The following is a 24,014-nucleotide window of genomic DNA, read 5'->3' as shown; positions in this document are numbered from 1 at the left end:
GCTGGAGACTCCAGGATGGGATTAAACATTAAAAAGATTTTATTAATTTTTTTTTGCTCTTGAGTGCCGCACCTGTGGCACATGGAAGTTCCCAGGCTAGGGGTCGAATTGGAGCTACTGCTGCCGGCCTACAGCACAGCCACAGCAACGTAGGATCTGAGACTTGTCTGTGACCTACAGCACAGCTCACTGTAAAGCCGGATCCCCGACTCACTGAGCATGGCCAGGCATCGAAGCCGCATCCTCATGGATACTAGTGGGATTCGTTTCCACTGCATCACAACGGGAACTCCCAACATGCAAGGATTTTAACAGGGGAACCATTTCAGTGAAAACAGGGAGGGACCTGTTAGAGATAGAAAAGGCTGTGCGCTCACTCTCCAAGGCTGATCCCCGAGGAATGGAGAGAGAAGGCGTACTGAGCAGAAGCCCCTGAGACCTGTCCACAGTCTGTGGAAGGTTCAGCAAGGGCCTTGGGGGTCTTGGAGCCAAGGTGAGACATCAGCGGAGCCCCCTGCCTTCCCAGATGGGGCCTCCCCTCATAGTCCTGCCAGGTGCAGTCACTGCCTAGGAGCCCTGAGGAAGTGTGGCCTCCGCCCCCATGTGTTTGATTGCAAGCCTGCAGTGGGGTCCTTGATCATTCAAGGACAATGAGGTGTTCATGGCCATCACAGGATCCCCAGGGTGTATTTTCTCGTAGCGTCCCAGGCTTTTTCTTCATCAGCACTTATCTTTTTTTCAGTCTTTTTTTAAAATTACTCAATGAATTTCATTACATTTATAGATGTACAACAATCATCACAACCCACTTTTATAGCATTTCCATCCCAAACCGTCAGTGCACCCCCCCACCCCCCAACCTGTCTCCTTTGGAAACCGTAGGTTTTTCAAAGTCCGTGAGTCGGTATCTGTTCTGCAAAGAAGTTCATTAACACTTCACCTGCAATTGTGTGCCCACCTGTAACAGCTTCACTAGGGCACTGGGGGTCTGTCTTTTCATCATTGTATCCCAGTATTCAGAGCAGTACCAGCCCACAATGGACATTCAAAGCCTGTTGAATAAATTATTATTTTTTTTTTTTTAGGGCCACACCAGTGGCACATGGAGGTTCCCAGGCTAGGGGTTGAATCAGACCTGTAGCCGCTGGTCTACACCACAGCCACAGCAACGCCATATGCGACCTACACCACACTCATGGCAACGCCGGATCCTTAACCCACTGAGCAAGGCCAGGGATCAAACATGCATCCTCATGGATGTTAGATTAGTTTCTGCTGCGCCACGATGGGAACTCTGAATCAATTATTATTATTTTTTAAATTTCCAAGATTGATAAATCGAAGTACCTCCATTACATAAAAATCCACACACTCCATGATATAATATTCTATTATGTTTTGATACCTGGACTCACATATCTAAGAATCAGAGCCCATTATGACAGGAGGACCTCAAAGTGTGAGGCTAGGATGAGATTTCTGGTATCTTCTAGAGGAGGCTCTGGTGATAAGATGACTTGAGTGAATGAATGAATGAGCAAATGCCAATAGCTCAAGCAACACTGCACCTAGGTCAATTCCTACTGCACATTAGGAGCTCAAGAGAGGTTTGCTCAGTTGAAGGGGAGGGAACCTTTTGCTCGAAGATGTGTAGAATTTCCACTTCATTCTCAAACAGAAGAGTGTTTGTGTGTCCGATAAGCATTTCAAATTAGCCAATAGTGTACGTGTCTTCCAGCAACTTGTCCTCTAATCAATTTGATGTTAACAAAGATACTAAGGAAATGGCATGATGGCCTGGACCTCAATTTCCCCATTTGTAAAACAAGAAGATTGGAGAGTCATTGCAATGATTTCTTTGAGCACTTAATGTGCGATGATTCTATTCCTAAATACAAAAGCAATTTGTGTCTCAGACCACTGGCAATCCTTGTAAGTACTCATCACATAGAGATTATAACTAACTCGATTTGGAATTTAAGTTGCATAAAATATAAGGTGCTTTTTTGAGTCTCATTGCTTTTCTAAGCAGGCCTCTTTGGTCATAAAGGGGAAGGGTTCACAGTGTAGAAATCTATTTTTAGAAGAAATCAAAGCGGGGAGAGAGAAAGGCACTCAGTAGAAGCTTTGTGCTTTGGAGCCGGCAGTTGTATAAACGTTGCTGTGATCTGCTTTTCCGTGTGGAACAGAGAAAGGGAAACAAGAGTTCTGGATGCTGGAGTTCCCGTCGTGGCACAGTGGTTAACGAATCCAACTAGGAACCATGAGGTTGTGGGTTCGGTCCCTGCCCTTGCTCAGTGGGTTAACGATCTGGCGTTGCCGTGAGCTGTGGTGTAGGTCGCAGACTTGGCTTGGATCCTGCGTTGCTGTGGCTCTGGTGTAGGCTGGCGGCTACAGCTCCGATTCGACCCCTAGCCTGGGAACCTCAATATGCCACAGGAGCGGCCCAAGAAATAGCAAAAAGACCAAAAAAAAAGAAAAAAAAAAGAGTTCTGGATGCCATAGAGAGGAGAGGACCCCCGCTTACTCCTCCGTCCAGTCCTTCTCCATCAGCTCAATGGTCTTTGCTTGAAGTCCTTCACATTTTATAAGTAAACTCAAAGGAGAATTATTGAAGGCAAGTCACTCACAGTTTCACCTCCAAAAGTGGACTTTTTATATTTCTTTTCTGTTTTATAACTGTATTTACTCACTTGTTAACTCGATTTTGTTAACACGGTGATAGGATGGTCATCCATACTCAGCTGTTTAGTAGAATGTCCCTCTATTTGGGTTATCTGAAATTTTTTTCATGTTTAGCCTGTGGTTGTGGATTTTTGGAAAGAAGACCACACGGGTGAAATGCCCTCATCACATTATCTCAGGGTGTGCTTGACGTCACTGGTGATATTAACCTCCATCACTTGATTAAGATATTGGCTGCCAGGTTTCTCCTTTTTTTTTGGTCTTTTTAGGGCTGTTCCTGTGGCATGTGGAAGTTCCCAGGCTAGGGATCAAATCAGAGCTGTAGCCACTGATCTACGCCACAGCCACAGCAACTCAGGATTCTGTGCTGAGCCGAGTCTGCAACCTACAATATGGCTCATAGCAACACTGGCTTCTTAACCCACCGAGCAAGGCCAGGGATCGAACCTGCATCCTCATGGATACTAGTCAGATTTGTTTCCACTGAGCCATGATGGCAACTCCCAACTTTTGTCTTTCTCTCATGTCTTTACTTTGTTAATTTATGTTTTTATTTTTAGTATATTCTTCTTTCTTCGGGTTAGTTCTATTATTTTTTTTCTAGTATATTGCAGGCTTAGCTCTTTAACGTTTAGCTTTTATCCACTTCTAGTATAAGCATTTAAAATTACGAAATTTACCACAAGGTAATTGCATATATAGGATGTATGTTATTATTTTTATTTTTTGGCTGTGCCTATGGCATGCAGAAGTTCCTGGGCCAGGGACAGAACCCACACCACAGCAGGGACAATGCCAAGTCCTTAACTGTTAGGCCACAAGAGAATTTCCAGTTTTAATTTTTAAAAATTCCCCTATTATTTTTGACCTATGAATATTTGAAAGAGTATTTCATAATTTATAAACATAGTGTTTAAAATGCATCTTTTTTGTTATTGGCTTAAAATTTAATTATATTATGATCAGAGAATTTAGTCTACATCATAAGAATTCTTTGAAATGGATGGTCTTGCTTAGTGGTTTGATACAGGGTTTATTTTCTTATTTATCATGGGTGCTTAAAAAGAATGCTACTTTCTTTTTAAAATTCAGTTTGAGGAATTCCCTAGTGATGCAAGAGGGTTAAGGATCTGGCATTGCCACTGTTGTGGCTTGAGTCACTGAATGGCACAGGTTGTATCCTTGGCCCAGGAAATCAGGATTGCCATGGACTCGGCCAAAAAAAAAAAAAAGAAAAAAATCAGTTTGGAAAAACATCTTTCTTTAAAGGTAGGGTAACTCATTTTCACTCATTGCAATGCTGAAATTGTAAGGTCTTTTCTCATGTTATCATTTTAATTTTTGCCTACTTTGGTTTCATTTATCAGTATTTGTCTTTTCTATTGCTTTTCTCTAGCGATTTTCTAGAACAGTTCTCAAATTGTCCTCATCCCTTACACTCTTAAATTATTGAAGTTCCTAAAAAGTTTGTGTTTGTGTGTTATTTATATATATCTATTATAATTTATCATACTGGAAATTAAATATATATATATATATATTTCTTTTTTTTAGAGCCTCACCCATGGCATATGGAAGTTCCCAGGCTAGGAATTGATTTTGAGCTATGTAGCAGCTGGCCTACGCCACAGCCGCAGCAACACCAGATCCAAGCCACGTCTTCAATCTACACCACAGCTCAGGGCAATGCTGGATCCTTAACCCACTGAGCAAGGCCAGGGATCAAACCCACATCCTTATGGATACTAGTTGGGTTCATTACCACTGAGCCACCACGGGAACTCCAAAGATTAGACATTTTAAAATAAATTTGTGATTCAGCTAAAATAATAATTAGGAACCCATTGCATATTAACATAACATTTTAAGAATGAACACTAATTAAATTTTCCAAATCAAAGAATTTAGTGAGAAGAGTGCTATTGATTTATATCTTTATAATTCTCTTTAATGTCTGGCTTGATAGATGACAGCTGGGTTCTCATGTCTGCATAATTTAATCTGTTGCAAGATATTATTTTTGTTGGAATATATTATGAAGAAAATCCTGCTTTACATGGATAGCCAGTTGGAAAAGGAAAACCTATTTTCATAGCCTTTTCAGATAATGGTAGATACTTTTCGATGCTGTGTCGACATTCGGCAGGTGATGTTTTCTTAAAGGTTAGCTGCAGTGTGGAAACTGAAATCATACCATGAACTTTCTCTACTCTCTTACATTAAAATCCCTACGTGTGTCTTGCACTTTGAGTGGATCTTTTACCTTTGTGTGATTTTTGTAATGTCAGGCATTGACATTTGGAAATGTTGATTTACAGAATTATTCAGATTTTCCAAATGTTAATATGTTTCATGATGCATTAGCGAAAAATCCCATGCACTAATATATCCATCGGTCTCATCAGAAAATCCGACGGTATTAGGCAGTTGTCAACAGTGGCGCAAGCAAGTTTTCAAAAGTTCTTAAAAGCTCAAATTTTATCATTGGCAACAAAGACTGTTAATTGTTTTCCTTCAAGTGATAGATTCACATTTGGCTTATATTTGAGAAAATGTTGGCCAAACACCCAGCTCTGAAAACATAGCTTGTTGGTTTGTCATTCTATGAGAAAAGAGAGCCAGTTTGGTTTCAACTTAAGCAATCGGGTGAGTGCTTTTCTCCGAGGCAATCATTGCTATTCAGCAGAGGTGCTTTCTGTGTACTGCCCACTTTGTCACATAGAATATTAAAAAGGTGTGTACTCAATGTTTGAGATGAATAAAATTAGTATTTTAAACAACTGCCTCATTAAGGACATTAATTTTTTTGTCTTTTTAGGGCTGCACCTGTAGCATATGAAATTTCCCAGGCTAGGGGTAGAATTGGAACTGCAGCTGTCAGCCTATGCCACAGCCACAGTCACACCAGATCTGAGCCACATCTGTGACCTAGGAACCATGAGATTGAGAGTTTGATCCCTGGCCTTGCTCAGTGGGTTAAGGATCTGGCATTGCCATGAGCTGTGGTGTAGGTCACAGACTTGGCTCAGATCCCACATTGCTTTGGCTCTGGAGTAGGCTGGTAGCTATAGCTCCTATTAGACCCCTAGCCTGGGAACCTCCATTTGCCTCAGGTAAAGCCCTGGAAAAAGATAAAAAAAAAAAAAATTTCTTTTAATTCAACATTTTATTATGGAAAATGTGAAAATACATAGATGTAGAATAGTCTAATGAGCCCAAATATATGAATCATTCAGCTTCATCAAATATCAACATTTTGCTGTGTTTTCCTACTATTGCCTCTCTCAGATTTTAAAAACCAAATCCCAAGCATCATATTCTTTTACCTATAAAAACTTTACTAAAATACTTAAAAAAAAAATTTAGGTTGAAGTACAGTTGATTTACAGAGTTGTGTTAATTTCTATAGTATAGCAAGTGATTCAGTTATCTGTATATTTATTGATATAAATAGTTATTTTATATATCACATTTAATTTATTAATATATAATTATATAGATTACATTTAATTTATTAACATACATTTATATAAACATTTATGCGTAAACATTTGTTTTATATATTATATAAAATTTTAAAAATATAAAAATTTTTGAAAGTATATTTTTAAATGTTATATTTTTAAAAAATATAACATTTAAAAAAAAGAATCTTTTTAAAAATATTCTTTTCACTTTGGTTTATCATAGAACATTGAATAGAGTTCTCTACTGTATAGTTCTCATGGTATAGGGCTATATGTAGGACCTTGTTTTTTATCCATCCTATATATAATAGCTTACATCTGCTAACCCCAACCTCCCACTCTATCCCTCCCTCAACCCCTTCAGCAACCACAAATTTGTTGTCTATGTTTGTCTGTTTCCATTTAGTTAGCTAGGTTCTTTTGTGTCATTTTTTGCATTCCACTTATAAATGATATCATATGGTATTTGTCTTTTTCTGACTGCATTTAGTATGATAATTTCTAGTTGCATTCATGTTGCCATGAATAGCATTGTTTCATTCATTTTTATGGCTGTGTCATACTCCATTGTATATATGTACCACATCTTTTTTTTTTTTTTGCCTTTTTAGAGCTGTGCCCACAGCATATGGAGGTTCCCAGGGTAGGGGTCAAATCAGAGCTGTAGTTGCCAACCTACAGCACGGACACAGCAACGCCAGATCCAAGCTGTGTCTGCTACCTACACCATAGCTCACAGCAACGCCAGATCCTTAACCCACTGATCGCGGCCAGGGATTGAACCCTCATCCTCATGGATCCTTGTTGGGTTCGTTGACCACTGAGCCATGAAGGGAACACATGTACCACATCTTCTGTATCCGTTTATCTGTCAATGGACATTTAGGTTGTTTGCATGCCTTGTCTATTGTGAATAGTGCTGCAAGAACATAGGAGTGCACATATCTTTTTGAATTACAGGTTTGTCCGGATATATGTCCAGGAGTGGGATTGCTGGATTGTAGTTCTATCCTTTCTTTTCTGAGGAACCTCCATATTGTTTTCCATAGTGGTTGTACCAGTTTACATTCCCACCAACAGCATAGGAGGGTTCTGTTTTCTCCACACCCTCTCTAGCATTTGTTATTTGTAGACTTATAAATGATGACCATTCTCACCAGCGTGACATGGTACCTCATTGCAGTTTTTCTTTTTTTTTTTTGTCTTTTTGCCTTTTCTAGGGCCACACCCGCGGCATATGGAGGTTCCCAGGCTAGGGGTTGAATCGGAGCTGTAGCCACTGGCCTACGCGAGAGCCACAGCAATGAGGGATCCGAGCCATGTCTGGGACCTACACCACAGCTCATGGCAATGCTGGATCCTTAACCCACTGAGCAAGGCCGGGTATCAACCCGAACCTCATGGTTCCTAGTTGGATTCGTTAACCACTGAGCCAGGATGGGAACTCCCTTCATTGTAGTTTTGATTTGCATTTCTCTCTTAGTGATGTTGAACAGTTTTTGTGTTCTTATTGGCCATTTGTATTACTTCTTTGGAGAAAAATCAGTTTAGGTCTTCTGCTCATTTTTTCAGTTGGATTGTCTGTTTTTTTGTTGTTGAGTTGTATGAGCTGTTTGTATACTTTGGAAATTAAGCCCTTGTTGGTCATATCATGTGCAAATATTTTCTCCCAATCTGTAGGTTGTCTTTTCATGTTGTTTACAGTTTCCTTTGCTTTTAAATTTGATTAGGTCCCATTGGTTTATTTTGTTTTTATTTCCCATACATTTTTTTTTTCTTCAAAAACTGGAAAAAATCCTTGCTTGGATCTCCCAGATTATGACTTTTTTTTTTTTTTCCCTCTCTCAGCACTTCTCTATTCAACTGTCACACAGAATTTAATTTTTATTACAGAAATTATGGAGTTTCCGTTGTGGCTCAATGGTTAACGAATCCGACTAGGAACCATGAGGTTGAGGGTTCGATCCCTGCCCTTGCTCAGTGGGTTAAGGTTCTGGCGTTGCTGTGGCTCTGGTGTAGGCCGGTGGCTACAGCTCCAATTAGACCCCTAGCCTGGGAACCTCCATATGCTGTGGGAGCAGCCCAAGAAATGGCAAAAAAAAAAAAAAAGAAAAGACAAATAAAAAAAGACAAAAAATTATGTATCTTGTTTTGTAATGATTTTTTTTTCATAGTAGCCTACTTTGTATGCACAATATCTTCTTTTCAATATTATTTTCCGTAACCAACATTAGGTATTTTCCTCATCAATAAAATATTTTGTTCATCTTGAGCCTTTTCTTTCATGCTGGGTTCCCTTAAATATCTGGTGATTCTTAGTTCTCCTATGAAAAATAAAAGAGTTAGACTGCCCCCCTTTCTGAGCTGGCAGGGTTTGTGAGCAGAGTCACACTCACTCTTCCTAGGTCAGGCTATTCCATTCAGCGGGAGGAGGGGTCACAGGTGCCAAGGGTACCTGGAAGATTCCTTTGCACAAGGACAAATGAGGTCCAAGGGGGGAAGTGGAGGCAGGACACATTGGAAGGTTTTCCTGTTTTTTTAAGCTGAGTTGTTTTTTACCCTTAGTTTCCATGTAATAGTTGGAAGTTACTCTAGGCATTTTAGTGCATTATTTATCTCTGGTCCAAGGCCCCCCAGAAGCAGACTCCTTCTGTATTTAAGAAGTGAATGCTGTAGTTGGTTCCTATGAATGGCTTGGTTATAGATGCTGGAGACGGTGGGTTAGAGTTTTCCAGGTGAGTGGGAAAACTAGTTCTCACTCCTGCCCTAACCCCTCCTGCTCCAGCACAGGTGCAGTCTTCTATCTTTGGTTTCTCCTCTATTCCAGTCTTCTGCTTTCTGTCTTCTGGAATTGCACGAAACTTCTGTTTCCACATCGGCCACACGTTTCTATGTCTCTCACCTCAGGGAAATCTTTGAGGGGAAGAATAAACACATGAAATGGTTTTGAGATGGACGTCTGTCCTGCAGCTTTTTCGGAGGCTTTATGTTTTGTGCTGGAGATTAGAGCATAATTTCCTCCAAAGACTGATTCTCTTCTTTTAATTTTAAAAACTGGTTTTTGAATTGACTCTTTTCTTTAAAAATTGTACTTTCGGTCATTTAATATTTCCTAATTATTTAATGTATATTCCTATCACATCAATGATTTAATATTTTTCCACAGGATATTGAAAAACAGATGGCCTCTGTGTCAAACAAAAAAATGGATAAGGAGCAGTAGCTACTCCTCCCTGTATACAATTCATTTGTGTCCCTTGCCTACTATGGACCCTACTGAATATTTCAAGCACCTTGGAATTCTACAAATAACTTAAACACCATCTTTTTCTTCAAGGAGCTTATTGACTTCCCCTTTTCACAATTTCTCTAGAACTTTGAAGCTGGACATTATCTCATTTACTTCCATGTAAGAATATCCCCTGTCATAGTGATCTCTTGTATGTGGCCTGTTTTCTAGTTGCCTCTTTTCAAGTAACTTTTTTTTTTTTTCCTGGTTCTGAAAATAGAGCCTAGTCAAAAATTGGCCACAGAGAAGGATGCTTAAGAGCTCAGGCTCTGGGATGCAATGCTGGTCTAAGATGACTGCTACGTGACCCTGGCCGAGAAACTCAGCACTGTCTGCTCAGTGTCCCTCTGTTTGTAAAGGACATGATTACTTTGCCCAACTTTAAGGCTATAGCAAAAAATAAATGCATTAACCCAGGTCAGGGGCTTAGAACACTCTCTGGGATGTGGTAGGGCCGCAATAATTATGTGTGAATTTATCTTCGAACACTATTTGAAAAGCAAAAAAGTAGAAGAAAATAAAAATTCACCTATTCGTAACGATTAACATTTCAGATTTTGATGTGCACACACTCATTAACCAATTTTAGTTATTTTGTAGATCGTGAGCTCTACAAATGCTCTCCATTTAAAAAATTATTTTCTTGGCCTCTTTCTTCTACTTGCTGTTATAATATCTTTCTCCGCATGGTTGTTTCTAGTGCTTGATGATGTGGCTTTCCAGTGTCTTATACACCCCCAGTCCTCTCAGTCGGTCCTTGAGTACCTAATAGGTGGACTAAGCATGCTTAGGGCTCTAGCAAAGCTAAGGCACTGGTGAAAGAGAGATTACACTTAAATCGATGGATCAGTAGTTTGTAGATGGATTTGCAGTTAATTCATCTAAAATAGAACTATCTTAATTTCAATAGACATAACTTCTGTTTTAACATTCATTATTTTTAGGGAGTTCCCATCGTGGCTCAGCCATATGAACCCGGCTAGTATCCATGAGGATGTGGGTTCGAGCCCTGGCCTCACTCAGTGGGTAAAGGATCTGGCGTTGCTGTGAGCTGTGGTGTAAGTGGCAGACGTGGCTTGGATCCTGTGTTGCTCTGGTTGTGGCGTAGGCAGGTGGCTGCAGCTCTGATTTGATCCCTAGCTTGGGAACTTCCTTATGCTGCAAATGTGGCCCTGAAAAGACTAAATAAATAAATAAAATCATTATTTTTAAAAACTGCATTCTCTATGGTTGAGAGCATCACAATATTGGAACTAATCAAATCCTGTCTTAAATAGAACCATCTTCAGCATAAGATTATCATGATTACCCCAGGCTTTGGATTCATTTCTTTTCCTTTGACTTATGTATGGATTAGGTCAAGGACAAAAGGTTAAAGTCATTAAGGATAAGTGCTCAGTGTAGAAAATTCCTAATCAGTTTCAACCCATGTTCTAACATGGAAAATATCTGCTATCTCTTGTGATTTGCCTCTGGCAAGCACCGAAAGGAGGGATATTCTTGAAAGTAGCTACTAGTGAAATGACTAACATCATTGGCATTTAAATTGTGACATTAACCCTGGTTAGGATGGTGGGTTCATTAGTTTCCATTTTGAAAGTCATATTTTTTGTTTGTTTTTTAAACAGCTGCACCGGCAGCATATGGCAGTTCCTGGGCTAGGGGTTGATTTGGAGCCGCAGCTGCAGGCCTACACCACAGCAACACCAGATCTAAGCCTCTTCTGTGACCTACATTACAGCTTGTGGAAATGCTGGATCCTTAGCCCACTGAGCAAGGTCAGGGATCGAACTCATATTCTCAAGGACACTCTTCCAGGTTCTTAACCTTCTGAGCCAATGGCAGCTCCCTGAAAGTCATATTCTCTTGCTGGAGAAAATGGCAGGATTTCTGTAGTCTTTTTTTTTTTGGTTGGGGAAGCTGAAGTGATTACATGTTAGTAACTAGCTACAGTTATTCAGCCCTGAGAAAGTGAAGTGGATGAAGACTAAACTCCAAATGCTCAAGATTCAGCATCAGATGAGATATTCTATTTGGAAAATAGAATTCATATAATCTCAAGATAAAGGCGTGACTGTGGCGTAGACCAGCAGCTGCAGCTCAGACTCGACCCCTAGCCTGGGAACCTTACAGTACTGTTCTAAAGGAATAACTCAGATATTCACACATGCTGGTTCATTTACAGATCTTCAAGAAATAACAGAAGTGTTTTTTCTCTTTAGAACCAAGTCTATTAATTGCCTCTGCTCAAAATCCAATAGTCTGTTCTCAGTTCTTATTTTCCTTGGATTTTCTTGGCCGTCTCTTACGTCTGTAAAATCTTGCCTTTCTTGGTGTCCAAGATACTGTACAAGGATGGTTCTCTGGGCCACAGAGATGAAGAAATGGAAGCTTAAAGACATACAGTAACTCATCTAATTTCAACAATTGACAGAGCTGAGATTCAAAAAAGGTTTATTCAACTTCAAAACCATTCTCCCCCTCGATGAAGACAAAGATCTCTGCCCCAAACCCCAAAACAACCCTCTCCCAAACAAAAACCCATGCCCCTTGAGGAAGTATTCAAAGTATGAATGATGAGAAATAGATTAAAATGGATAATGTGAAGTGGTAACTTCACTGTCCTGGGTTTTGCTTTGTGGTCCCAAGGGAAGTGGATTTCTATCTGGATTTGCTGACTGTTGCTACACATATTTTTAGGAGGTGAAGGTGTTAGGTGCTAAGTTTCCCACACTTCTCCCAGCAAAGCATTCCCTCTGGGAGGCTCTTACTAATGCCCAGGAGCGTGGTAGGTTGTCTGTGTCCGGTGCTTTGGAGTTTGCTTGGCTTGTTCCTTATGATCCCAATCACATGACTGCTCCACCTCTTTCACTACGTCAGCTGATGACTCACCTCTTTTTTTTCTCTTCCAACATCAATAAAATGAGGTAGTGGATTCAAGGAACAAATGGAAGGGAATAAAAAATTATGTGTGACCTAACATGGCCTTAGCTTTGCTGTGAATACTCAGGTGCTCAACTCTCCTCCAAAGAAGAGCAGGGATCAGGTTTAGACCTGAGGTTTACAGTCCTGTGTTCAAGGCAACTCAGAACATTGCCTGCCTAAAGCTGCAGAAAGGGTATGTAAGAAGCTGCCCCGAGCAGGATTAGAAGAGCCATTCCTAAAGGACAGTGATGAAACCCACCTTCGGAAAGCGTTCCAAACTTTGGTCAAAACTGTTCTGTGAAACGTTGCTTTCTTGGCAAGTCTACATTTTTGCTCCGTCTACCAGAGAGGTTATTCTGTTTTTATCAAACCAAGCTTTATTCAACAGTGCTCTGTACCAGAGAGATTATAATCTATGAAGAAAAATCCACAGTCGTTATGAAGTTAAATGGAAGCGCATAAAATTCCTTTGGCATCAAAAATATGAACAGAAACAGCTTGAAAGATTGGGTTTTGCCTGAATTTTTTTTTTTCCCATTGCTTAGGTGAGGATTCATCAACCATCTCATCATAGAGGAAAGGTTGATGCCTTGAGATTTATGAGTGAATGTTTGTGCCGGGAACAGATGGACTCAGGGAGGGAGTAGGGACTTGAAGGAAGACTCCAGGGAAAATCTCTCTGGTGAATCAGGACACTACTTAGTGTAAATCAAGCACTGGCTCTTATCCTTCAGCCTGGAGTTACTAAACTTTTGGAAATCAGCCAGTGTTGTAATGAACTACCCTTCCTCCCCACCCCCCAGCTTCTCGCAATCCTCATCTTTTTCAATGGTGAGGCCACTGCAAATAACACAAAGCTCTTCCTTCCTGTAGGACTGAGCCTTGTGGGACGTAAGCATGACACCTGGCCCACACGGGCAAAGATTACAGTTAAAAATCCTCTATTTCACCTTCTAAATGAAGGCTGCAGACCAGGCAGCCAGGGGAGCCTCGTAAATGACCTGGAGGGGTGGTGATGGCACTGCCACACGTGGGTCCACTACCTCTGCCTTCTTGGTTCAGATCCGGCAATGCTGGATCCTTTAACCCACTGTGCTGGGCTAGGGATCCAACCCAAACCTCCATGGTGACCCAAGCCACTGGAATCAGATTCTTAAGCCACTTGCAGTTAGATTCTTAACGCACTGCACCACAGCGGGAACTCCAAAGGAATGTCTTTGGATGACCATCAAAGGCTCCTAGTGGTTGAATTTCCACTGATCAGTATAGGTGTTACATCTGCGATCCTGTCATTGCCTGTGTCATGTTATTGTAAGTAGATACAGGTGTTTCTGAAATACAGTGTCTCACTGTCATTATTTGGTTTCATTTCAATGAACAAACCTGGGGAGCTGCTGAGGACTGTCGTGGTTTGTGGGTATTTAAGCACATCCAACATCCTCCTTAAGATATTGCTTTGATAGTCATTTGCTGCTTTATCGGACTTTAGCTTGGTCAGGATTGACTCCACCCCCTTTTGTCTCTCCTTACCATTCACTCTCTTCGATGCTTTTTTTTTTTTTTTTTTTTATAACCTGTAGCGTCTATATCCTTATAGTAAGATTCTGTGGCAACCCAGGGCTCACACACAGTCTGTGTCATTCTTGTTGCTTCGTATCCCTCTTACCTGGCACATCTGCAGTGTGTCTTGTTTGCAAAAACGGGGTTTCTCTTACCTTTTTAAATGAAAGGACTTGGTAGTTCTATTTTTAGTTTTTTGAGGAACCCCCATACTCTTTTCCATGGTGGTTGCGCCAATGTCCATTCTCACCAACAGCGTAAGACAGTTCCCTTTTCTCTGTACCCTCTCTAGCATGTATCATTGGTGGACTTTTTGATGATGGCCATTGTGGCTGAAGTAAGGTCTAGCAATCCCACTCCTAGGCATCTATCCAGAGAAAACCATAATTCGAAAAGATAAATGCACCTCAATGTTCACTGCAGCACTATTTACAATAGCCAAGACGGGGAAACAAACTAAGTATCCATTGACAGAGGAATGGATAAAGAAGTGGTACATATATACAGTGGAATATTACTCAGCCATAAAAATAATGAAATAATGCCAGTTGCAGCAACATGGATGGAACTAGAAACTATCATACTAAATGAAGGGAGCCAGGCAGTGAAAGACAAACATCATATGATAGCACCTATATGTGGAATCTAAAAAAGAAAAGTATACAAATGAACTTATTGGCAGAACAGAAACAGACTCACAGACTTTGAAAAACTTACAGTTAACAAAGGGGCCAGGTGGGGGGTGGTGAGAGGGATGGACTGGGGGTTTGGGATTGGCATATGCCCCCTGAGGTATATGGAAGGATTTGCTAAGGGGGACCTGCTGTATAGCACAGAGAACTCTACCCAGTATTCTGTGATAGTCTATGTGGAAAAATAATCTGCAAGAGAATGGGTATGTGTATGTGTATGGCTTTGTTGTACAGCAGAAATTATCACAACCTTATAAATTAACTATACTTCAATAAAACTTAAAAAAAAAAAAACTAAAATGGAGTTCCTATGGTGCCTAACAGATTACAAAACCAATTAGTATCCATGAGGATGTGGGTTTGATCCCTGGCCTTGCTCAGCAGGTTAAGGATCTGATGTTGCTACAAGCTGCAGTGCAGGTCACAGACTCGGCTTGGGTCTGGTGTTGCTGTGGTATAGGCCTGCAGCTGCAGCTCCGATTTGACCCCTAGCCCAGGAACTTCTGTATGCCATGGGTGTTGCCCTAAACGGAAAAAAATAAAAAAAATTAAATGAGGGGACTTGGTTTATACTTGGGTAGCAATTATGGTGTAAATGAAACTAGAAAGAATAGTTTTTAATAGTCATTAACATTGATTCTATTTAATGTATCACACATTCTTATACATTAGCACTCAGAGAGTTAAATAAAACCTCTTTCCAGGGTTTCATTCTAATATTTGTTAATGAAGAATGATCCAATGAAATGATTAGGCTCCAGGAGTGATTGGATACAAAAAGCCAAGGGTAAAGGGAACCAAATTTTGCTCCGTATACACCACCTTTTAAAGACCGTTACTACTTCCGATGGAAAGTAAAGAAATAAATTAGTGGCTTTATCAACACAATGTGGCAGTCACGTTGGTTTTTGTTTCGGTTTTTTTTTTTTTGTTCTTTTGTTTTCGTTTTGTTTTTTTGCTCTTTCGGCCCACATTGGCAGCATGTGGAAGTTCCCAGGCTAGGGGTCTAATTGGAGCTGCCGCTGCTGGCCTGCGGCACAGCCCCAGCAAGGCCAGATCTGAGCCACATCTGCGACCTACACCACAGCGACGCAATGCCAGATTCTTTAACCCACTGAGCGAGGCCAGGGATCAAACCCGAATCCTCGTGAACACTAGTCGGATTTGTTACCACTGAACCACAACGGGAACTCCCAGTCGCTGTGGTTTTAATCTTCTCTTCTGGGGAGGTACAAATTCACCAAATAATGTGTGTAATTTTAGTAGGAAAAAGAATACTTCTCTGATAATGAAGCATACATCTCTCTTGCTTTCCCAGTAATAAACGTCTGGTGGCCTTAGTGCCCATGCCCAGTGACCCTCCATTCAATACCCGAAGAGCCTACACCAGTGAGGATGAAGCCTGGAAGTCGTATTTGGAGAACCCGCTGACGGCGGCCACCAAGGCAATGATGAGCATTAATGGTGATGAGGACAGCGCTGCTGCCCTGGGCCTGCTGTATGACTACTACAAGGTAGCTCCCCAGCCCTGCCTCCCTCCAGTTTCTGCCCCCAGGCCCTCCCGTCTCTGGTGGGTTCTTGGTCCCCAGCCAGAGAATGAATGCGATTTCCACACGTGCTGTGCAGCCAGCCTCTTCCTGTCCTCATTGCCTCTCTGCTCTCCTGCCTCTGAAGCTCACCTGCATCATCCACCCAGAGGACGTGTTCATTCTGAGATGATTATTTCCACAACCTCTATCCACAAGCATACATTTTATCTACACATAATTCCTACCCCATACATAGCATGTTGTAAATTCTTGGCTGCTGTTTTTACTTTTTTACGTGTTTTGCTTTTTAGGGCCGTACTCGCGGCATATGGTGGTTCCCAGGATAGGGGTCCAATAGGAGCTACAGCTGCCGGCCTACACCACAGCCACAGCAGTGCCAGATGGGAGCCGCATCTGCCACTTACACTGCAGCTCATGCAACACCAGATCCTTAACCCACTGAGCAAGGCCGGGAATTGAACCCACATGCTCATGGAGCCTAGCTGGGTGCCTTAACTGCTGAGCCACAACAGGAAGTGCCATTTTTACTTTTTGATTTTTGGTGAGTAAAGAATATTACATTGTGTAGCTGTACCCTAATTTAGTCATTGCTCCATTTGGGGGCCTTTAGGCTGCTTTCAGATTCTCCATTTTATAAGAAACTTCAGGGTTTCTAAATTTTTTCATTTTATAAGGAATATTCCAGTATTGCTTTTGTGGTAGACATTTGCAGCAATTCTAAAATCTAATTTTGTTACAATCCTAACTGTCTCCATTTGTTTCAGTGGGTATAAAATATTTGTTTGGAAAAACTCTTAGAACAAAATGAATGTCATTCACTTGGATTGCAAAAATACCTGCCACACAGTACCTTCAAAATCGGAGTGTTTCAGGAAATCCAACAGCAAACAATGGTGTGTCTCAACTAAAAAGGGCTTTATCTGGTCTGACCAGCTCTGTTAGAACCAGTGAAATGTAAAAAATCAAGAAGTATTTACTGAATGAGGATATTGATTGCCTAATATGATTGTTTATGCTGGAATTGGCATGAAGATGAGAATAGCCATGAAATCTACATAATAAAAACAAATAAATATAACAAAACAGAAACAGACTTACAGATATAGAGGGCAAACTAGTGATTACCAGTGGGGGAGGGAAGTGAGAAGAGGTAAGATTAAGCCTAGGGCTCTGAGAGGTCCATACTACTATGTATAAAATAAATAACCTCTAAGGATCTATTGTACAATGTAGGAAATAGAGCCAATATTTTATACCAACTATGCAAGTATAACTTTCAAAACCTGAGAATCACCATGTTGGATGCCTGAAGCTTCCATAACATTGTATATCAACTATAGCTCAATTTAAAAAATAAATGGGGAGTTCTCGTCGTGGCACAGTGGTTAACGAACCTGAGTAGGAACCATGAGGCTGCAGGTTTGATCCCTGGCCTTGCTCAGTGGGTTAAGGATCCGGCGTTGCCGTGAGCTGTGGTGTGGAATTAAGGTTCCGGTGTTGGAGTGAGCTGTGGTGTAAGCCGCAGATGCAGCTTGGATCCAGCGTTGCTGTGGCTTATGGTATAGGCCAGCTGCTACAGCTCTGATTTGACCCGACCCCTAGCCTGGGAACCTCCCTATGCCACAGGGTGTGGCCCTAAAAAGACCAAAAAAAAAAAAAAGTTAATGGAAAAAATAGAGAGTCTCTTTTTTTTGAGTATAAACTTTGGGAGGTCAAATTATTGTTAACATTTGCTGCCACACTACCACTTAAATTCTACAGACTTTGCATACCTCTTTGGAAGCAATAATTGATTCTTTTTGTAAAACATATTTCTTTTCCTCATTCCTAAGGTTGGCATCCATCACCCCTGAGGGGACAGTATGGAGAGGGGTGTGTGCGACTCAGGGGAGGACTCAAGAAGTGGTGGTTCCCGTCCTGGGAAACTGCAAAGTCATCTCTTATTATAATACTTGATCCATTTCAAAGTCTTTCCACCTATATTTTAAAAACTGTCACCTCAGGGTCAGTGTAGTGAATCCCATCAGGTTTTATATGTTACATTTTTGCCATCTAAGTGGGATTTACTCAGGGTCACAGGGCAGTCCTGTGTATTCCCAATGTCTATTTCATTACACTGTCTGTTCGTCGTCCTGGGCTGCCATGACACAATATCACAGTTCTGGAGGCCAGAAGGCCAACATCAAGGTGCTGACAGGGTTGGTTTCTGGTGAGGCCTCCCTTCCTGGTGTGCAGATGGTCACCTTCTTGCTGGGTCCTCACGTGGCATTTTCTCTGTGCACACACACTCCTGGTATCTCTTCCTCTTCTTAGAAGGGCATTGGTCCTATTGAATTAGGGCCAATAATCCCTCTTATGAACCGATTTAACCTTAATCACCTCCTTAAAGGCCCTGTCTCCAAATACAGTCACACTGGGGACTGGGGTTTTAACATACAAATTTTGGGGGCATACAATCCAGTCCATTAAGTGTTCATCAATGAAAAATGCCTTTTTTTGAATCCATTTGAAAATGGGTTCAAATTTTTAAAATACGCACTTAAGGCTACTTAGATGGTATCCATTATAAAAATAACCAAGAATCTGTCATAATTTAAGAACTCAAATTCTAGACCAGTTTTCCATTCAGTTCCAGCTACTTAGCAGTAGCACTCCAAAGTCATGTAACCTTTTGATTAATTTCAGGCACTTAGAAAAATGTGACAGATTCCATCAGTTAGTTCTTTTTAAAAGTGGTTTGATTTCTATAGCTTACTTAATTTTTTCCCCAAGGGAGCTGGTGGTTCATAATCATCTGATTCTAGCCCTAGTGAAAATATGCTTCCCTGGCAAGTTGTTTCCTATCTGTTCTATTGGCCTGGTACTGCTAGAAACCAACTGTTTGGTTTGTTTGTCCATCCATTTGCCCATCTATTTATTCATCCATCTTTCCATCCCTCCACTCATCTATCCATCCATCCATCATCTAACAAGTACTACTTTGCTCTGACCTTCCAGTAATGGTGATAGGCATTATGGGAGTGGGTTGACTATCCAAAGGCAATTGGGCTCCAGTTTAAGACCTCAGAGAGGTCACAGTCCTATAAACCTATATAACCACAGGGCATGGCAGTAAATACTATAAAAGCAATGTGCTCCAGGAGCAGTGAGGAGAGTATGACCGTCTCCCAGAGAACTCAGGCTTTTCAGAGGAAGCAATGCCTCATCTACTGGGAAGCAGAGGAGGGTTTTTCAAGTGGACACATGAAAAGGGAACATTTCATGCAAAGAGAACAAGAGATGAGAAAACATAGGGTGTCAAACCGCAGGTTGCATTCGGTGGAATCCAAAGAATCAGACTTGCTGATCTATGAAGGGTTAGTGATGGGGATGGGGAGTCAAGGCTGGTCATGAAAGCAGTGACTTCCTCTGAAGGGGCCTGGCTAGTGCACTGGGCTTTATAGGCAGTGCATGGCTGGGTGCATGGCCTGGCTTTTTGTTGGATGAATGAGCGAATGAATGATTTAATATTCATAAGCTGTTGAAATTTTTAAAAAAGAAATCAGCCTTTTATTTTAAGCTTACACATATTCATTATAGAAAACTCAAGGAAGCTTAAAGAAGAAAAAGAAATGGTCTGTAATTCTTCTCTCCTATGATTTGGATTCATTTTCTCTCTTCCTGAAGGATTTTGAGCATAGGCCTGGAAGATTAGACAAATGATTTACACATATTACAGCCACAGCAGCAGCAGGCAGGTGGGTTATAGGCAGAGAATGCAGTGAACAGCTTGTTGTAATAGTCCAGATAAAAAAATGATGACGCTCTAAAGTAGGACATCATGGTAGGTGTTCCCTGGGTCAACATTTATGAGGTTCTCTTTAAGTCAGCCACTCTCTCTAAATAGAGACAAAGTGGTGTGTTCAGGAAATCATTGAGTATTTGTTTGAATAAAAGCTGGCAATTTAGAGTGTGTGTGTGTGTGTGTGTGAGAGAGAGAGAGAGAGAGAGAGATTTGGTGTGAGAACCCTATAACTAGGATCACAGTGTCTAAAGTGATTGTCAGATTAACCAAAGTGGGGTGTGCAGAAGAAGGGCCTCAGAGAGAAGGATGATTGCATGCTGAGTTGGCTATGCTTGTCAGATGCCCAGGTAGGGATGTCTGCTAGTGATGGGGGTCTAGACTCGAGAAAGGGGCTTGAGTTCAGAGGTGTCAGTTTTTTCTAAGAAGGACAGTCTTTGGGAAGCCAAAGGTAAACATGGTTCAGAGTGTCTCAGATGGGAGCACACCCAAAGTCAGCCTTTGCCGCATTGTGCGCTACGCTCTGGACCGCGCAGTCTGCTCAGAACTGGCATCCGTGCATCTTGGCAACACTAACATTCACTTCCATCGTCTTTTGGAGTTGCCAACACATTTTAGTGTCTGGAGTCCTTATTTCTTCTACTTCTGTGGTTCTGCCTTTTGTAGGCCATTTTGATTGATGCGGTCATTCCTTCAACAAGAAGTTAGTAAGGGCCTGCGACATCCCAGGCACTTGGGATGTAGCCGTGCCCAAGGTGGACACTCATGGAGATTGAAAGTTAATCTTAGATATGGACATTGAGATGGTTCTTGAGGTATGCTCACATGTTAGCCTAGAGCAGGCATGGGTAGGGCAAGGTGGGGGATAGGAGTACCTTCTAGGCAGCTAGGACTTGGGATGGCTCTGCTGCGAGGAGTGTTGCAAGGTTAGAGATGCAGTGTGGCCGTAGGCCTCGTGGTGAGGGAGGCTGTCCACAGTGAGGGAGGAGACTTTTTGGAGGCCACGTTCCTGAGAGTAACAGGAAGCATTGTAGAGTTTTAAGTAAGAGCATAGTAGGGTCGGACTTAAAGATCAGTCTGGATCTTCTTTATGGATCCAGGGACTAAGTGAAGGAGAGGAGAGACCAGTTAGACCAATGCAGCAGCGCAGGCAAGAGGTGTGGGAAGCTGAACAAGGCAGAACCAGGAGGGAGGCATTTCCAGGGAAGTGGATGACTTGTGTCCAATGGGTTTTAGTGTAACGTCTTCAAGGCTCACCCATATTATAGCGTGTATCTGATTACATATTTAAGGTTGAATAATATCCCATATAACATCCATTCATCCCTGGATGGGCATTTGGGTCATTTCCACCTTTTGGCTGTTATGAATAGTGCTGCTGTGAACATGAGTGTGCTAGGTCTTGAGATTTTAAGTTTATCTGTCATCGTCAGTAGATGGTAGGAGCTGTATTTTTTTCATCTGATTTCAGTCTAGCACTTAGTAATGCCTGCAGCATTATAGACCTTCAACATTAACCTGCAAACAAAGGACTTACACTTGATTTACCTTATGTTTATTTAACTAATACTTATAAAGTCCTGACACTCAAAGTACACTTAAAATAAATACCTCATTTAGTTTTACCAAACACCCTGTGAGGTCCAGGACTACCACTATGCCTGTTTTGCAGCTGAGGAAAGTGAGCAGAGTTAGTTAGTGGCAGAGTTGGGATTTGAACCCCGACAATCAGGTCTAGGTCTAGACTCTTAGCTAATCTTCCCTGTGCCTCCCTCATCCATCTGGCTGGGCTTGCACCCATGTTCAGGTGAATGAAAACCATGAGGCTTGCTGGAAGAATCCAGACGAAAGATGCTTCTTGTAAGCATTCTTTTATGTCAAAAGAGTGAAGGCTGCATTTTGAGTACCCCCCCCCAAAAAAAAATCAAAACCATAGAAAGCCAAAGCATCCAACCAGCCAAACAAATCTGAACCCACATTTCATGTGTTTGGGAACTATGGCAGGGATAGGTACATGATCCCTACTGCAACAGGGTGAGCAGATGATGGTCAGAAACAGCCAGTGGGGGTGTCCCTTCTCTCAAGTAGCACCTTTTCAGTAATCTCTCAGGTTATGTGTTGGCATTGTGGTTGTGAAGACAATTATAAAAGTGCATTAGAAGAATGGTGGAAGCCAGTTTGTGAGCTATGTAGGGAAGGTACGTAAAGTCTGGTCCAAGTATTAGATGCTGCTTCCCCACTGGACTGTGCAGCCCCCTACCCAATTTGCTCCCCTCATGTCAGCACCTGGAGTCCCTCATCAGAGTGGAGGGGATGCTTGGTGTAGCTCCAAGATGCTTTCTGTCTGCTGCAGGGCACAGATATCCAGATTCAGCCTCCACTCATGGTGCCCCTTCCCCCTCATGCACTCCCACCCAAGGTGGGAATGCCTTGGGAGTTGCTCAGATCCAGTGAGAGCTGCCTGTGTCAGCCGTGGGTACACAGCAGACTCAGGATTGCTGTGGCCCTACATTTAGCATCACCCTTTTGAGTCTGCTCCACTGTCATTGCCACTCAGGCAATGCCATTTTCCTGGAGAAAGTTCTTTTTTTTTTTTAAGGGCCATACCTGCAGCATATGGAAGTTCCCAGAGTAGAGATCCAATCGGAGCTGCAGTTGCTGGCCTACGCCACAGTCACAGCAATGCCAAATCTGAGCTTCGTCTGTGACCTACACCACAGCTCACAGCAATGCTGGATCCTTAACCTCCTAAGCAAGGACAGGGATCAAACCCGCATCCTCATGGATACTAGTTGGGTTTGTTACTGCTGAGCCCATTTCATTTCCTTTGCTTATGCTGGTATCTTGCTCTGCACAAGGTTATCTATGTAAGCCTGACTGATGGTTGGTGATGTTTCTAGGTTCCTCGAGACAAGAGGCTTCTGTCCCTAAGCAAAGCAAGTGATAGCCAAGAAGACCAGGATAAAAGGTATGATAATCTATAAAGGAATATGCCTGGTTCCCTCAATAACGCTTTTCCTATGTTTTTCTGAAAGCAACGGTACTAAACTATAACTCTTGTTCTTGGGAGGAGATGGAAGTTAAGAAGTTGAATGTCTTCTATCTGTCTTTTGGTGTCTGCACCAAAATTGGATCTCTCAGTGTAGAGAGAAAATTGCATTTTTTGGTTTTTGGATCCAAAGAATCATCAGGGTCTTCCAAGGAGGCTGCAAATCCTGAGAGTAAGAGATGATGTAGTGGCAAGATAGCCCACTGCTGGTGTGAACTTTTCTGTCAATCCAATGGCCGTGTAACTGGGAGGAGGCCCTTGGGAGTGAACCCAGTGGAGATGGCCTTGGATGAGGGGGAGAGGAAGGGGGCCAGGCTGATCTCAGGCCAAGGAGGAGCTGATGGGTGGCAGCGGACACTCTCAGGCGCAGGGGCAGGAAAGATGTTTGCAGGTCATATGTAATACTCCTTTCCTGCAAGCCTGAATTAAGAACCAGGTGAAAAACCAGACACAGATTGAAATTAAAAGGGCTTTTTTTTTTTTTTTTTTTTTTACTTCTGATGACACTAATTAGAGAATGTGATTTTGAATCAGCAGTTTGTAAAATTTCAGTTCTGACCTAGATGTGGCTACTCATCCAGTCTCAGGCAGGACTTCAGGCCTTCCTGAAGGGACAGGCCACTTGTGGCTGGAGTAGTCCCTTCTTTTTGGCCAAGATGATCCAGACGACGTATAGATGGAAAAAGAAGGGCCTGAACCACCTTGTGCAGTTACTTCTCCCAAATGAACCAAGCAGATAGGTCTCTTGCCCTGCAGAGGAATGGAAAAGCCACAATGCTTTTCTTTCTTTCTTTCTTTCTTTCTTCTTTCTTTTTCTTTCTTTCTTTCTTTCTTTCTTTCTTTCTTTCTTTCTTTCTTTCTTTCTTCTCTTCTTCCTTCCTTCCTTCTTCCTTCCTTCCTTCCTTCCTTCCTTCCTTCCTTCCTTCCTTCCCTTTCCTTCCCTTTCCTTCCCTTTCCTTCCCTTTCCTTCCCTTTCCTTCTCTTTTCTTTTCCTTTCTTTTCCTTTCTTTTCCTTT

The 24,014-nt window shown here is 41.8% G+C and overlaps 1 protein-coding gene across 3 annotated transcripts in view; it reads left to right on the top strand.

Moving 5' to 3' along the window:
• GRHL2 (grainyhead like transcription factor 2) overlaps nt 1–24,014 on the top strand; it is a 190,753-nt gene that overhangs the window by 32,192 nt on the left and 134,547 nt on the right. For all 3 annotated transcript variants that reach the window (XM_047783503.1, XM_047783502.1, XM_047783501.1), the window contains exons 2-3: nt 15,937–16,132; nt 22,850–22,917. In XM_047783503.1, the coding sequence (XP_047639459.1) occupies nt 15,965–16,132; nt 22,850–22,917 (236 nt within the window). In that variant the 5' untranslated portion in view covers nt 15,937–15,964. The remainder of the gene's footprint in view (nt 1–15,936; nt 16,133–22,849; nt 22,918–24,014) is intronic.

The sequence above is a fragment of the Phacochoerus africanus genome, chromosome 6 (genome assembly GCF_016906955.1).
Source record: "Phacochoerus africanus isolate WHEZ1 chromosome 6, ROS_Pafr_v1, whole genome shotgun sequence".
Lineage (NCBI taxonomy): Eukaryota > Metazoa > Chordata > Mammalia > Artiodactyla > Suidae > Phacochoerus > Phacochoerus africanus.
Note: the sequence above shows the minus strand (reverse complement) of the source record. Positions and strands in the feature narration are given on the sequence as shown.